Raw genomic sequence first — 15143 nt, 5'->3', positions numbered from 1 at the left:
AGGATATGTTCCCAGCAGGCCCACTAGTTGAAACATGGCATTCTGATTAATTTTGCGTTTGTGGAATATAAGTTAAGCAGCAAAATGCACAGCAGCTAAATGCACTCGTTTTGCATGGTGCATGGTGTGCATGGTGTTTTTTTTTTTTTTTACAAACTGACATCGTCATCTACTTCTATGGCAGCTACAGTTTTTTGTTTTTTTTTTCATGGTAGTGTGGGTTGTTATTCAATGGCAGTCGATCAGTGTTTGTGAAACTTTTTTCTAAGACAATGGTAATCCATTTTTGGTCAATCATTGTCGTGTTAACATGCCTGAAAATGGCATAATACCATTGTACAACTACTAGAATGTACATTGTGTAATCAGTGTAGGTGGTCCTAAGATTTAAACTTCTGAGTTCTGTTCCTATGTTGTCTGTCACTAACCTCGGCTAACACATTTACAAGTATTTGTATGGAAAACACTTCTAGCCCGAAACTATAAAATAATCTAATGGGAAACAGTAAGTGTGGCAATAAGTGTGCATGCCATCTAGCGGCGGGTGACAATATATTCTTACCTAGCAGTGCAAACTTGTTCAATGCATGCTGTTTGTGCAGCCTTGAATATCGACACTGTCATAATACCAAGGACACCCTGTCCTCACTGTTGCAAATTCAAAATGCTTTTAGGTCAAGGAGCACCGATAACCTTCTACACACACATCGAGATTGCTGGTGCGACCCAAAAATAGAAAGAGTCATTATATATAACACTTTTAGCTCAGTGCGGGGGAAACCTTTCAAACACACATCAGGATTCTCATTGAGACCCAAAAGTTGCACTCAGTTACCTAAGCTGTGCTTCTTAGGTCAACTATTTTCAAGTTGTCAAAAATCACATTTAGGTCAGGAAGTGCCAGAAAATCTTTCACACACGCATCAGGATTCGCGATGAAACCCCAAAACATGCACATATTTTGTCATTACTATAACAATATAGGGCAACAACTCGATTGGTTAACACATCTACTGGTTAACACGTCTGCCTCAAAGTGCAGAGGTTGTGGGTTTGAATCCAACCTCCAGTCTTCCTGGGTGGAGATTGCATGTTCTCTGCGTGCCTGCTTGGGTTTTCTCCAGGTACTCTGGTTTCCTCCCACATTGCAAAAACTTGCATGGCAGGTTCACGAAAGACTCTAAATTGTGGACCAGTGTGAATGTGAGCATGAATGGTTGATTTTCTATTTGTGCCCTGTGACTGACTGGCGACCAGTTCAGGGTGTAGACCGCCTCTCGCCCAAAGTCATCTGGAATAGGCTCCCGTCCACCCGCGACCCTTGTGAGTCATTCAGAGCCTAGATGGATGGATATTACTGTATAATGCACTTCACTTTTCCTCCATTGAATGTTCATTTATTCATGCAAATAACAGTGTCCACTAAAGAAGACAAGCAGTGTAGAAAATTGATGGCTAAAATCACGCTTGCTTGCTTTTGTCTTAAGAATCAGGTCCAAAACCTGGCCATACGCAGCCAGCAGGGAGCGACCTCGTCCTCCTCTCAGACTCAGACGCTACAGGCTCTCAGTCTGAAGCAGAGCCCTGTACCTATCCAGCCTGCGTCACTTGTCAAGAACCCCGGCCAGGGGGTGCAAGCATCTGCAGGAATCAAGTCTGGCTCATCTGAGAGCCCATCCGAGGCAGGAAAGAAGGGTGACGCCGTGGTGGTCACAGAGGCCCGGGCCATTAACATGAGCCGAAATGTCACGACAGTCAGCGCGCAGCCACTCATCGCGCCAGGTGAGTGGTATCTGTCAAACCTCATTGTGATCGTGCTTATTTTGCAGTTTCCTTTCATGATTTTAGATATCCACTTTTATGCCCCTAAACAACAATAGATAAGAGTGAATGCACATCAGAGATGTACTGTACAAAGTGAAATGTGGGGTCCCCCAAGGTTGACTTTTTAGCCCATTGCTTTTGAATGAATGGCTGGGTCCACCCTGGTCACCCGGTTTTAGTTTTTCTTTGGCTTTTTTTTTTTTGGTGGTGTTTTGTATGGACTGTATGCACGCAGGAATCCTGCATTCAATGTCGTAAGGCACAGAAACTTCCTGTGCAGGAGAGACTTTTTCGGAGCGCACTGTTGTGGTATAACCCTAACATTAAGTCCCTAACCCACTCAAAAAGAAGAGGGTCCTTTTTTTAACAGTAGGACAATCAGAATTCAAGAGATGGGCATTCCGTCCCAGGGATAGAACGGTCTGGACGGACGGACAGACGGACGGACCATAAGTGGGTTTTCGTCTGTCCCTCTCATCGTCCATAACCGGGTCAAGTACCGACTGACGTGTTGTGTTGGGGTTTTAAAAAGCAATACCACAGAGCTTTAACTGCCTGCACAGCCCTTTTGTTGTCCTTGTGTTCCTGCAACAACCCAACATTGCACAGGCATAGTCTGCCCTCTAGTGGTTCAACACATGTAATACCATGGATAACACCACATGCAGGACGCCACACAGACGACTGACAGAAACATGCTCTGTCTGTCTTGTATGTGTTATCTGGGATGAGGTATGTATTGGGCGTAGGAAAAGGGTGGATAGCAATTTTGTTTTGTTAACCAACAGTTCATATTTACATACCCATCCCTTTTCAGGCAAAGTATGTCCTTATCTGGGACTGGAACATCTCTTGAGTAGGACTGAACGATTATGGAAAACAATCTAATTGATCTAATTGCGATTTTCTTTTTTTTTTTTTTTTCTAAATAATTGCGATTGTGATATGGAGTTGGGACTTTTTTCTCAAGGTATTTTCTAATGTATTTTTCAACAATTAATCTTTATTACAACAAACAATATCAGATCCGTAATGAGGTAAAGGCAAATGAAGCATTAATTTGAAGGACAGTTTATCTGCTACAATTACAGGTATATAGTTACTAAATATTTTGATGTACAGTTTGATAAGCGTTCACCACGACAACATAATTCTGCCACACGTGGTGTAAACATAAGTGCAATATATACTATACTGTAAAGGCACAAATTTAAGTGCAGATTACAACAGTAATGTAAACAAATAGTAAGGGTGGGAATCTATGGGTACCTAACGATTCGATCCGATTCAGAGGCCCACGATTCAATCTGATTCCGATTCCTACAATTCGATTCGATTCGGATGCATCACTACAATGGCTTACATTTTATAGTTATTCTAAAATATTGGTACCTTTTTTTTAAAACAACCTTTATTTCACATGTAGTTTATGTTGGACGTGATATTGTGCATTACAGCAGAGGGCAGTGTTTAACATTGTGTGAAAAATGACTGTTGGCGAAGTGAACCAGAGAGAAGCAAGAATGTCCCTGGGGGTCAAAAAGAGGACGAGACTGAAGAAAGAAAAAGGCGAGCGGTGCTGTAGCGATGGCTGGTAGAATTACTGTACTGTGTATTTCCTCTGTTAAGAGCAATAAAAGTTCGAGCTCGTTCCACAGCTTACTGTGAGTGGAGTAATAAAAGAAACAAAATATTTCCAAATCGATGCTTTTAACGAGGATTGCGCCGCTCGTGTGAGGTTTTGTTTGTCCTGCCATCTTGTCACGTAAGCCTCAGCACAAACGTCTGACGTACAAACGCACGTAATCGTTTGCACATCTTTTTAGTTTTTTATTTCATTTTATGCTTTAAACATCGATTATTAATTCCTCTGAATCGATGTAGAATCGTTTTAATAAAACGAGCGATGCATCGAAAAAACGATTAGCGTTCCTACAAAATAGGTTCCCTACAAAATAGGTATATATAAAGATCCACGCTTGCCTGATTGCTTGCCCGCTGCCAGTCGCGTCTGCTTCCTGAGAGTTGACACGAGTTTAGCGTAGCTAAATGTCCAAAATATAACCAGTTGGGGGTTGTGCTCTTGTCTGCTTCAGCCTGTGTAAGAGGAGAAGCCATCGCCATGGTATTTTTGATTTTGTGGAGGTGATCATGACGAACTCACGTTTTATGTCAATAAATCCAAACTATTGTGCAGAACAGTTTTATACTTTCACAGGTTGAAGTGGTCAAGAGTAGTAATGTGCATTTGTACTTCGGTGGCGATTGGTCGCCGTTTTAGACAACAGAACTGACAAAGCGAGCAATATTACCACACTTGCCTCCTGTGACTTAGACCGCTGAAACCGAAAAAATAACAAGTCGAGCTCCAAAAGGGGCGGGCCAATTTGTTTTAAATCTAATCACAAAAAAAGCCCTTAAATCACTACAGAGTCTTTTGAGGGGGGGCATTTTAGTACTGATGTCATTTTTACATGCAAATCTTTTATATAAGTGCCAATGTTAAGCTCATCCAAGTGTTCTTTAATTCTAACACATCATAGTAAATAACACCACTAGATGACAGTATTGCTCTGCAAACACCATCCTGTTTTAACGCCATTGAAGTCTGTCAGGTTCTCCAAAGGGTGAGTAGTTGTACCGTATTTAGTTGTACTTTTATTATACAGTGGTTAACTTGCTAAACTTGTTTGACAGTTAAGAATTTTAAAGTTTTACTTCACCTGTACAGTTAAAGGTTTTATGTTTGAGCCTGGAACAAATGAATTCACCTCACATTATTTCAAACGGGAAATTTTATTTAAAACAGTGTGAAAATCAACCAGAATGCATTGGGTTTGACTATTAAGGTTTCTGTGTAATGTGTGCGGCATGAACCCAAATTTGAATAGTGGGTGTTTGTCTATTGTGTGTTCGTTATAAGTTAGGGAGGGAAGTGAGTGTGTGTCAATGCAGAACAGCATCTGGCTTTCTTGCACTAATTGATGCACACAAACCAAACCAAATGGAGAAGACCTCAAGACGTGAATCGTGTCTGCATGCCGTCGGTAACAATTGACATTGGGTTGCCATGGCAGCCTGCCACGAGGGGCAGGAGGAGGATGGATGGGGAACAGCTGAGACTGGTCGGATCATGATAACTGTGACTGGATTTCAGGAGCACACCGAAACTACTAGCATTTATTTATAACTGAAAAATTTGAATGGCTGCCTTTAAAGGCGCTTTTGTATTACAGATTCCAGAACGACCCCGGCCTCGCTTGGCTAGGCCTGGCCTCTGTGCTTCTCCATTACAACAGGCAGCAATCAATTGAGACGGGATCAACTGAACTGTGCAAGGCTTTACGGCACACTCATAGTGTGTTGTGTTCTGAAATAAGATTTCACAAGTGGCGAGGCAAAATATGAAAAAGTTGCAGAATGTTGCACTGCCACAAATTACAACCTATCAAATGCACAGAAGCGTTCACACAGAGGAAAAATCAATCCCTTGAGTTTAAGCCAGCGAGAGACAGCCCCCCGTCGCCAAGTCATAAAAATGCAGTATATAAAATACACAATATTGTTTTACAGCAATACATAACCGTATTTATAGTTTCATATGCACCAATTGATGAAATGGCAAAGCTTGTGGTAAACATTTTAGCAAGCAGCGCACACCTCAGCAGGTCCATTTTCATTGAGATCAAGCTCTCCATTCAGATCATGGAGAGCTTGCTTTAAATATTGCACACAGAAGTGTATTGAAGACATTAAAAAATGCAGTAAATGCTACAACAACATGCGTGAGGTGTATTTCTATATCACAGATTTCACCTGACGTGGGGGTTTTCGCGATAAGGAGGGGCTTTTGCAGTAAATTAAAAAAAAAAAAAAAAATATATATATATATATATATATATATATATATATATATATATATATGTATATGTAAAATATGAATTCAACTTTAACAAATCCTGGCAATTTCTTAAATGATCATTTAAAATGGCATGATTTCAAAACTTTTGAGACATTCTAAAAACAAAACAAAAAACCTGAAACAAAACACGAGAGACATCCTGCATGGGATGTTTTTTCCCTCAACAAGGAAACAGGCCTGTGTGAATGACTCGCCTGGAAAGGTCGAGAGCAGATGGAGCATATCCCACACAAGTGAGGGAGGGAAGCCAGCAGAATTGGAGACGCTGATGTTCCTGGCAGATCCTCATACGTGTCTTGATGGGGCTTTTATTCACATGAGCCAACACACCTCACCCATTTTGTGAGTGAATTCCAGGAAGAAAGACTTAGTTGTGATTGTTTCCCGGCAGAAACGTCGCAGGAGGTGAGCAGAGTGGGGCCTTGACCCACTGACTCACCATTTCGCTTTCATCAACTGTCACATTTGGCTGGCCGGGCCTCATTTCTGGGACGTTACTCATGTTGCCACCTCTTCTGGACCCTTCCTACAAGGCAGTCTTGGTGCTGTGTGGCTTCAGGGTAACTTTCTAGGCTAACAGGGAGTGTTGCACAGATAGGCATTGACAGACCACCGTGAAACAATTTGCATCGCTGGATCTAGAATGCATATTTGAAGTGACACAAGCTTGCCGTCATTGAAATACACTAATTGGTGATGAACACGCACCCGCATCTGACCAGTCAGCGTAAATAAACATTAAAAATACAGCTATAAATGTAAACTACAGCAAATGCGCAGACAATCAGTCTAAATATACTGCATTAAAAGGTTGGTCCATCAATTAAAGAAAAGTGCAGTAATGTGGAGGTTACACTCATTTAAATCAATGGGCGGAAGTCAGCCTTGGCTTACTAAAAATAAGCGATATGAACCCCTGAACTATGACATCTATTGAGGATCTTTTTCTTTCAAGTTTTATTTTTCTACCTTGTAATGTGTTTATATGTTCAATCAAATAAATCAATCACATTTCTAGATGAACAAAACAGCAACAGAGCAAACATTGTTAAAAATGGTTCATTTCAAAAGAAAAGTTGTTATTGATCACATTAACGAAATGAAACATGGTAACTATTGCTTCTTAGTGTCTGACGCACAGTATTCATAGAAGATACAGCAGAAAAACTGGAAGCGGTTTCACCTAATTCAGAATTAGTTTTGGAAAATTTGAGCAACTGACACGTATTGAGTGATATTTATAGATATAGGCATTAAATCTGAACTGGGCACTTGGAAGTGTGATGTTGTTTTAGGACCAAATGAACAGCAGTTGCCAGATAAGGATTAGAAAGCCTGTGTACATTGATTACTTGCAACTGATACACTTTTTAGGCACCCTGTTCAGGTTTAGGACATTGATTAACCAGCTCTGAGATGTTGAACCAACTAAAAAATGCTTCCCGTTACTATTCAATGGAGGCCAAAGTCCTTGTATTGCCCGTCACGCTTAGAAGGATGTGCTTTGGATCAGGACAAGTAGCCAGCTAATGATTGTGGCCTGCATAGCACTGTGAATTCCTAAATCTGAAAAAAAACTAATAATAATAATCTGTTTTGCTTGCAGCCTACACACAGATTCAACCCCACTCGCTGGTACAGCAACACAAGCAGCAGCAGCAGTTTGTAGTCCATCACAGCCAAAATTCCCAGCGGACTCCCGGTCAGCTTCTGCAGACGGCCTCCATCCAGCCGTCGCCGCACCCCATCCCCGTGCTGCCCAAGCCAGCGCCACACCAGACAGCCACTCCTGGCCAGCATGCCACCATCTTCCACTCCACCATAAGCCACCACACGCTCCAGCCCGCCTCCTCATCGTCTTCTTCCACGCTGACGAGTCAGGCCAAAGCTCAGCCAGTGCAGCTCACAGCCATCAACCTACAAATACATCCCACGGTACAAGCTGAACGTTGCCCAACAATTTAGTCATATAAAGTTATGTCCACGCATACACCTGTTCACTTTGTGTCTAAAAATGGCCTATTTATACAGAAAAGCTACAAAATAGCCAGCATCCAGCTGCCTTTACTTTTAAGGCCTGCCACCCACCAAACGACAGTTCTGTGAGGGGTTCCGAAACTAGATTTCATAAGTGCAACTCGTTTTCATGAGTGGCCGCCCGTCAGCAACTAGTTTTGTTACGATACCTTTGCACTGAATATATGGGTGGTTCTCAAAAGTATCGTCCAGGAGTGTGTCATAAGAGCCCAAAAATAACCTTTGGTTTAACCAGGTCAAAATGATATATGCTTTAAATCAAACCTTCCTTAAGTTTGCTCTGAATAAAGAAAGATAGTTCATTCAGCCCTTTGTTGAATACCGTCGTCTACTCCATTATGTCATATTGGTACCTGGGCACCAAGCACTGAGCACTCAAGTAAAAAAGAAAAATATTTATTAGTAAATTACTAGTACACTTGAACTGCTTCACGACACATTCATACATAGATATTCTGTTGAAAAACTGTTACAAATGACCAATTGTACGTCAAAAATGAACTCTGAATGGTGAACAATGGCCTTCATTTGCATAGTGTTACATTGGAGACGTGGTAGTCACCAACAAATGAGCAAAATATGTAATGCCTGCATCTGAACTGTGTCCCTTTCAAATCCTGCGGACCCACGCGCAAGAATACACTAAAGAAATAGTCCGTACAACTGGCATGAAATAATTTATATATTTTATTGAACATGAACATGTAGCTTACTCGGTCGTCATAGAATAAAAATATTTCAAAAAGAGGCTTTTTATAAATGTTAATGTTGTTTTGCAGGGAACCCACTGAACTTCCAGGTCAACTTAAGTTATTCAGGTGGGAATATACAGTTCATTACAGTAGTACGTTATCAATGGCACCTTGTGGACACACAAGGAAACAAACCGTAACAATTTTTTTTCCGGCAACGTATTACCCCAATATGGACAGCGATGGACTCAAATAAGCGTTATTCTGTTGCATTGACATCCTGCCAGTTTATTGCGAGCAACTGTTTTTGAAACTGATGTATTTTAAGGGTATAAAGAGCTCTTAATGACATAATGTGTATTGGCATGTCACGAAGAGGAAGTGGCCGCGCCATGGCCGTTTTTCACCTCTCAAGATATACATTCACACACAAACGACAGCACACATCTTAGTCAAGTTGTTTATTTTACAACTGTAATGTAAGCAGTGAAAAGGGAAGAAAATATTGACTCTGGAAGTTGCTCAGCATTTGATCATCCGCATGGGCCACTATTTCTGAGAACCACTGATATGTATGAGTAATCGAATAAGCAAGTGTGCGGGCGTGCAACTGACTATTTTTTTTCACGATTTTCCAGTTCAGCCGCGTTAGGTTGCATTCCTTGGTGTGTGGTGGGCTTTAAACACACCTCAACTAAGGTGGGATATTTTCGCAGCTGTCTGCAGCCTCTAATCACCATCGGGTGTAATGTGTAGGACATTTGTCGAACAGTGACATTACATTTAAAACAATATTTACAGGAGAAAAAGTCGATCTGGCAAAATTTTAGCTCCAGAGGTAGTATCTGCCTATACACTTGCCATCTAACAGGTGGCGCTATAGCTCCTTAACTGTAAGGCCAGCTTAGCCAAGCAGAAGAAAATAATAAATGCGGAAGACCCTCCAACTATCAAGGAAAAAGTATATCCCCTCCCTCAGGAATGTTTTGTTTCCCTGAAACTGCAGGCGTCTCGACCACTGGTTCAGGAGTGTAAAGATAAGCCAACGTCACTAGTGGTGAGAGAGACGTGTGCAGCCTCCACCCCGCAGCAGCAGCAGCAACAGCAGCAGCAACAGAAGCAGTCACTGCCAACACCAACACCAACGGCACAACAACAACAACCACCACCACCACAGCAGCAAAGTACGCCATCGCAACCCAGGAAGCCTGTCGAGCATCCTAAAGCTGACACCGCGCCACAAGGTCAACCACAAGGTAAAAGCCGCAGGTTGTAGAATGGCTTGACACCGCAATGCACTGGCCTCGCTTGGAACGGCATGGGCTCTGTTGCTTTTCCATTTCAAGAGGCGCCAGTCAATTGAAATAGGATTGGGGAGGGATCAACTGAACTGTGCAAGCCTCCACTGCACATTGCACACTTGCAACATTCGGAGTTCTGCCATATTCATTTTCATATGTACTGTACCAGAGGATGAAATAGTGAAGCTTGCGGTAAAAATGTTCCCATGCGTGCTGCTCGCCGGCTCCATTCACCAGCTCTCATTCACTCGACTGCCTCCCCAAGTTGCTGTCACTGGTGGCGGCTTGGCGGCCAGGGGATGACGAAGATGAGCAACAACTTGGGCGGCAAAGTTAAGCTTTGGACGCTGGAGGGTGACAACAATGAGCCGCAACTCGGCGAGGCTCACTGAAATTTTTACCACAAGCTTCACTATTACATCCATTTTTTTTACATCTGAACTTGTAAATATGATAAAGTATTGATGTAATGTATATGTGTACTACAGGGGTGCCCACACTTTTTCAGCTTGAGAGCTACTTATGACGTGACATAAATATATTGAATTATTTTGATATGTACCCTATATGCTGGTGTACCTTGCGTGACTGTATCAACCTATATAGCACAATACAACAACAAAAATGTTTCGTAATTACCTTACTCTGATGACTTGCACTGAATGGAATCAGCCAGGGTCCGGCTATCAGCAGCTACTGTCCATAGTCCGGACAGTAGCTGCTGATAGCCAGCCTCAAGCAGATTTGCAGGAACAACAATCCCCCCAGTCGCTCCATTCGGCGCGTATAAAACAAGTCAACTTTTTTGCACACTATGCTAGTGCTAATAATATTGCTGGCCGCTGAGTGAACAGGACGCTGTGTGGCTGTATGTGACTTAGTAGGCCTGATGCTGATTGGCTGCCGCGAGGCGAAATGGCAAAAAAGTTGACATGTTTTATACGAGCCGAATGGAGCGGATGGGCGGATTTACGGTGCTTCGCTCCGCGTCCCACCACCCCAAATGCACCATTTGCTCCGCCCAGCCCGCAACCGCGCCCGCCTGCGCGAACTACATTGACTCAAATTCAAACGCGCCGCCAGAAACGCTCCCAACGCAGTTGGTGTGAACCTAGCATGAACGTAGTGGTGATTATCATCCTCTATTCTGTTACAAAGACGTCAATATCGTCATTGCGTACACACCAAATCATATCACGTTCGAATGGTTCCACTGGTCGTGCGCGTCGTCTATATAGCACTGCCGTTACTTTACTTACTTTAATCAGAGCTCCCGGCGATCGACGGCGTCCGCCATTAGCCTACCTATGGCTCGAAAAAATTCCACGACATCCTCCGCGGTCTCGCGCCACCCTCACGTGTATATTCTGATGCATTAAGTTGGCTAAGAGATGGAGAATTGGATTAAAAAAAGGTCAGTGACGTATCCGCTGTGCTGGCTTGAAATGTAGGATGACGCAACAGCGCTCCCGGCTCTAGTGATAGGAACGCGGTTATGCGCTCCCGGGCTTAATGGGTTAAGAAACGCCTACATCTGTCGGCCAATCAGATAACAGTGACATCATGACCCTGCTCAGCCTGCGTGTTATTAGCACCTTGGAGGAGGTTTTGGAAAAGCGTTCCATTGTAACTTCACGGCACTGAAAAAGCGTACAGGGAATCCTCATTTTACGAACGAGTTGCGTTCCTACACTGGCGATGTAACACGAATTTCCGCGTATGTCGGATTTCACCATTGAAGTCGATATTTACGTCAAAATACTTTATATAAAAAATGAAAAACCATTCTAATAAAAAGCATAAGATGCTGTGCTTAGCATTATTGTTGAGAAGTAGATGGAGAGTAGGGCGAAAAAGGCAAAGATACTGCCGGCGCGCAAACAGACACGAACGAGACACTCTGCGCATGCTCATTGTTCAACCGCAAGGAATGCTGGTCTTTGTAGTGCTTTGAAGTGCTTGTATACGGAAGTGCATTGTTTGGCGCAAAACCCATCGCAAATACACAAGCAGGGGTAAACAAGCTCAGAGACGCATCACAAAAGCACACTTTTGGAGCGAGGAGGAAACCGGCTGCTTCATTCATGTGGGGAGTGACAATGAATATTGTGTTTATTGACAGTTGAGAGTAACAAGCGGAAATGATGTCCATTTGAGTCATGACGCCGTGTGTCGCAGTACACAGTGGATTTTTCAAATGCCGGAGCAACTCTCAATCATATAAACGGGATGTTTCAGAAATCGGAATTTTGACTTTAATCCGAATATTGACTGCATGTTAACGTAGTCACTATGGTGCTGAGGACAAAATGGAGGAGGAGGTTCGGGTGTCGTAAAGTTGAAATGTCGTACGTCGCGTACGTCGTAATTCGAGGACTGCCTGTAATAGAAAAGTGACCACTCCAAGCAGAGCAAGGATGTTCCTGTTTCCTTTTTTTTTTTTTTTGGTCTGTCTGTGTTTGTGCTTGCTGCTGCTGCTGCGTCTAAGTACATACTCAATGGCGATTGGCTGTCGGTCACGCAATGCCATGAAAAGTTCACCTCAGCAAACCACAGCAAATATTTATTCTCCTTTTAACAAGGTTTTTGTTGTCATTCCCCACTCAGGAGGGGGTGCGACTAAGAAGCCGGTCCCTGCACCTGTGAGCCCGCCTCCGCCCATGACCTCTGGAAATGACAGCGAGGCGCCCGACGTGACGGCCGTTACGCCGCACAACGGCGAGAGCAAGCCGCCCCAGGCCATCGTCAAGCCGCAGGTCCTCACGCATGTCATCGAGGGTTTTGTCATCCAGGAGGGTGCCGAGCCCTTCCCAGTGTGTGTAAGTGTCACTCCCCCCCCCCGGCGGCAGCCAGACTCAAGTAGACCAGCCACGAGCTGTCGCGCTCTCTCTCGCCTGCAGGGAAGCTGTCAGCCAGCAAACACAAAGACTCTTGCTCTATGTGAGCTGACAGCTCCCAGCTTGTCTGTGATTCTGCCTTTAATTATGGACACGTTGCACTCGCTGAAAAGAATACACACTGCGTAATGGGCAAATTTCCTTCATCAATTTTAACTGGCTTGTGTAATGGAACCTTTTAAAAGTTGAACAGTTTAAGACCTACAATATTTGCCGCTGTACTTGGGACACCAGACACGAACCAGCGATGGCCACGGAAAAGTGTGATGATACCCAAAAGCTATAGAACCAGAAATGGGACATACCGCCATGTAGAAAACGCTTTGTCTGGCTGCCCAGTACAATAGCAGCAATACACTTAATTCAGTCAGGTCAGGTCAATTTTATCTACACAGCGCCAATTTACAACAGACGTTAACTCAGTGCCCATAACACATTGACCAAGTTAAGAACCGCAATGCTCATAGATTATAATACTGTATGTATATAAGAAAACTAACTGAACCCCCACATGAGCAAGCAATTGGCAACGGAGGCAAGGAAAAACTACTTCTAAACTTCATTCACACTCCAAATATCATGTCTGCAGGCAGTAGATGTGTTAACCATTATTATTGTCCCCAATTCACACATACACTTATTTGATTGATATTTATTTATGTCCATTTTATTGTTTATGAAATGTCATTTTTAGATATTGCGAACTTGCTTTGTGTGACGAGACATCTAAGAACATGGCACATTCATCAAAAATGGGTGCACATCAGTATTTCTTGTAACGGGCTCTTTTTTTTTTCCTTAACAAATGATTGTCACCTGTTCATTTTGTAATCATTTTAATACCTCTGTGTCAACAGGTGGAGCGTCTCCCCATCCTCATCAACAGCCCCAAGAAACTGGACAGTCAGCTCTCCTCTGACCCGGACAAAACTCCAGTCAGCAATGCGGCAAACTCCGACTCCGAGCTCGAAGACTTGACTCAGACGGGTGAGGCACAAAGCGCTGAGTTTGGTTTGGTTTGTGAATATTTCGTTTGTCCAACTCATGCTGAAACTGAAATTTCATTGGGGCTGTACGTATTTTTTTGGGCCAGCATTCATATTTTCTCTCTTAAAAGACACATTTTAGCCTGGCCGTCACTTGAAAGTGACTCACGGGCCCGCCTAATTGATCAAGTCATGAGGGGAGAGACTCAGTATAGGGTGGTTATTATGTAGATCGAAAGGAAGTACAAGAATGGCTTTCTCACTGCCACATTTTTTGAATAGGCAGATAACCAAAGATATACTTACTTGTTTAACTTCATGTTTGATATTATCTATTAATATGAACTAACAGAAGAAGCAATATTTCTCTGTCTTCTGTCTCAACAGAAAAGGATCAAGAACCCAAGCTGACGTGTGAATACTGCGGCTGGGTGGACTTTGCCTACACGTTCAAGGGTTCGAAGCGCTTCTGCTCCATGGTTTGTGCTAAGAGGCAAGTCAATATTTTGCAACATTGGAAAACATCATTTTGGGATGCAAAATGTCAACAAAATGTGTTTTCCGTTCCGTTTGTGGAATGATCAATTCAGTGATCTTTTTTTTTTTTTTTTTTTAATAAATGATGCATGAATCTGTACAGTGTACTAGTGCAAATTATCTTTTTTTTTTTTTACAGGTACAATGTAGGCTGCACAAAGCGCATTGGACTGTTCCGTCCAGAGAAAACCAAACAAGCAAACCGCTGGTGTAGAAGAAGTCAGGGCCGCTCAAACATTGAAGCGAAGAAGCGGGTACGTAAAACACTCGAGCTAGCCTTGTGTTTCTTAAATGACAGGCAGCTTTTTTTTTCACAATTTGCAAAGTTGTCAAAAGTCAGAAACAAAGGTGTCTGACATTGTTCAGTCAAAAAACAAAGGATGAAAAATGATAATACATCCTACACTACATCCACTTGTCACACTCAGGTTCGGAATCATTCGATTTTGGGGGTGTGGTTCTGTCTCATAAATGCAGTGTGCGGTTTTGTTACCAAGCTGACCGGGGTTACGACTTTTCTGACTCCTCCAGCGACGACAGTGGTAAATTAATGTAAAGATGACACGACCTACTAGCTTTTGTAATGTAGATAAAACATTTTTATCTTTTTTTTCTTTTTTTGCTTTGACTTGCGAGCAAAAATGTGTGATATTATCACTAAATTGTGGCAGCGAACTCTTCACAACAAGCTGGCAGTTTAATAGATAGTGATGATTAAAACAAAAAAATCTTCAAGTTGTTTGTTGCTGCTCCCAGTTGAGGTTTTGTCACGTAAAACAGTTACGTTTTTCTCATTAATTATTAATATAGTCCGCTAGCTTTATGCTAACAAACGCCATTGAATGGCTAGCAAAAAGATGTAGCGTTTTATAACCCTTTTAAGCAAAGGATATTTGAACACAAACAGTAGAAACATTTAGACAGGCACTATAAAAACTCATCGGCGT

At 42.7% G+C, this 15143-nt stretch overlaps 1 protein-coding gene across 5 annotated transcripts in view; it reads left to right on the top strand.

Moving 5' to 3' along the window:
* phc2b (polyhomeotic homolog 2b (Drosophila)) overlaps positions 1 to 15143 on the top strand; it is a 41664-nt gene that overhangs the window by 23167 nt on the left and 3354 nt on the right. For all 5 annotated transcript variants that reach the window (XM_086039545.1, XM_086039547.1, XM_086039544.1 and 2 more), the window contains 7 exons: positions 1488 to 1782; positions 7353 to 7681; positions 9482 to 9731; positions 12384 to 12595; positions 13531 to 13660; positions 14047 to 14152; positions 14336 to 14450. In XM_086039545.1, the coding sequence (XP_085895671.1) occupies positions 1488 to 1782; positions 7353 to 7681; positions 9482 to 9731; positions 12384 to 12595; positions 13531 to 13660; positions 14047 to 14152; positions 14336 to 14450 (1437 nt within the window). The remainder of the gene's footprint in view (positions 1 to 1487; positions 1783 to 7352; positions 7682 to 9481; positions 9732 to 12383; positions 12596 to 13530; positions 13661 to 14046; positions 14153 to 14335; positions 14451 to 15143) is intronic.

The sequence above is a fragment of the Filicampus tigris genome, chromosome 9 (genome assembly GCF_054856515.1).
Source record: "Filicampus tigris isolate MCC_2025a chromosome 9, RoL_Ftig_1.0, whole genome shotgun sequence".
NCBI lineage: Eukaryota > Metazoa > Chordata > Actinopteri > Syngnathiformes > Syngnathidae > Filicampus > Filicampus tigris.
Note: the sequence above shows the minus strand (reverse complement) of the source record. Positions and strands in the feature narration are given on the sequence as shown.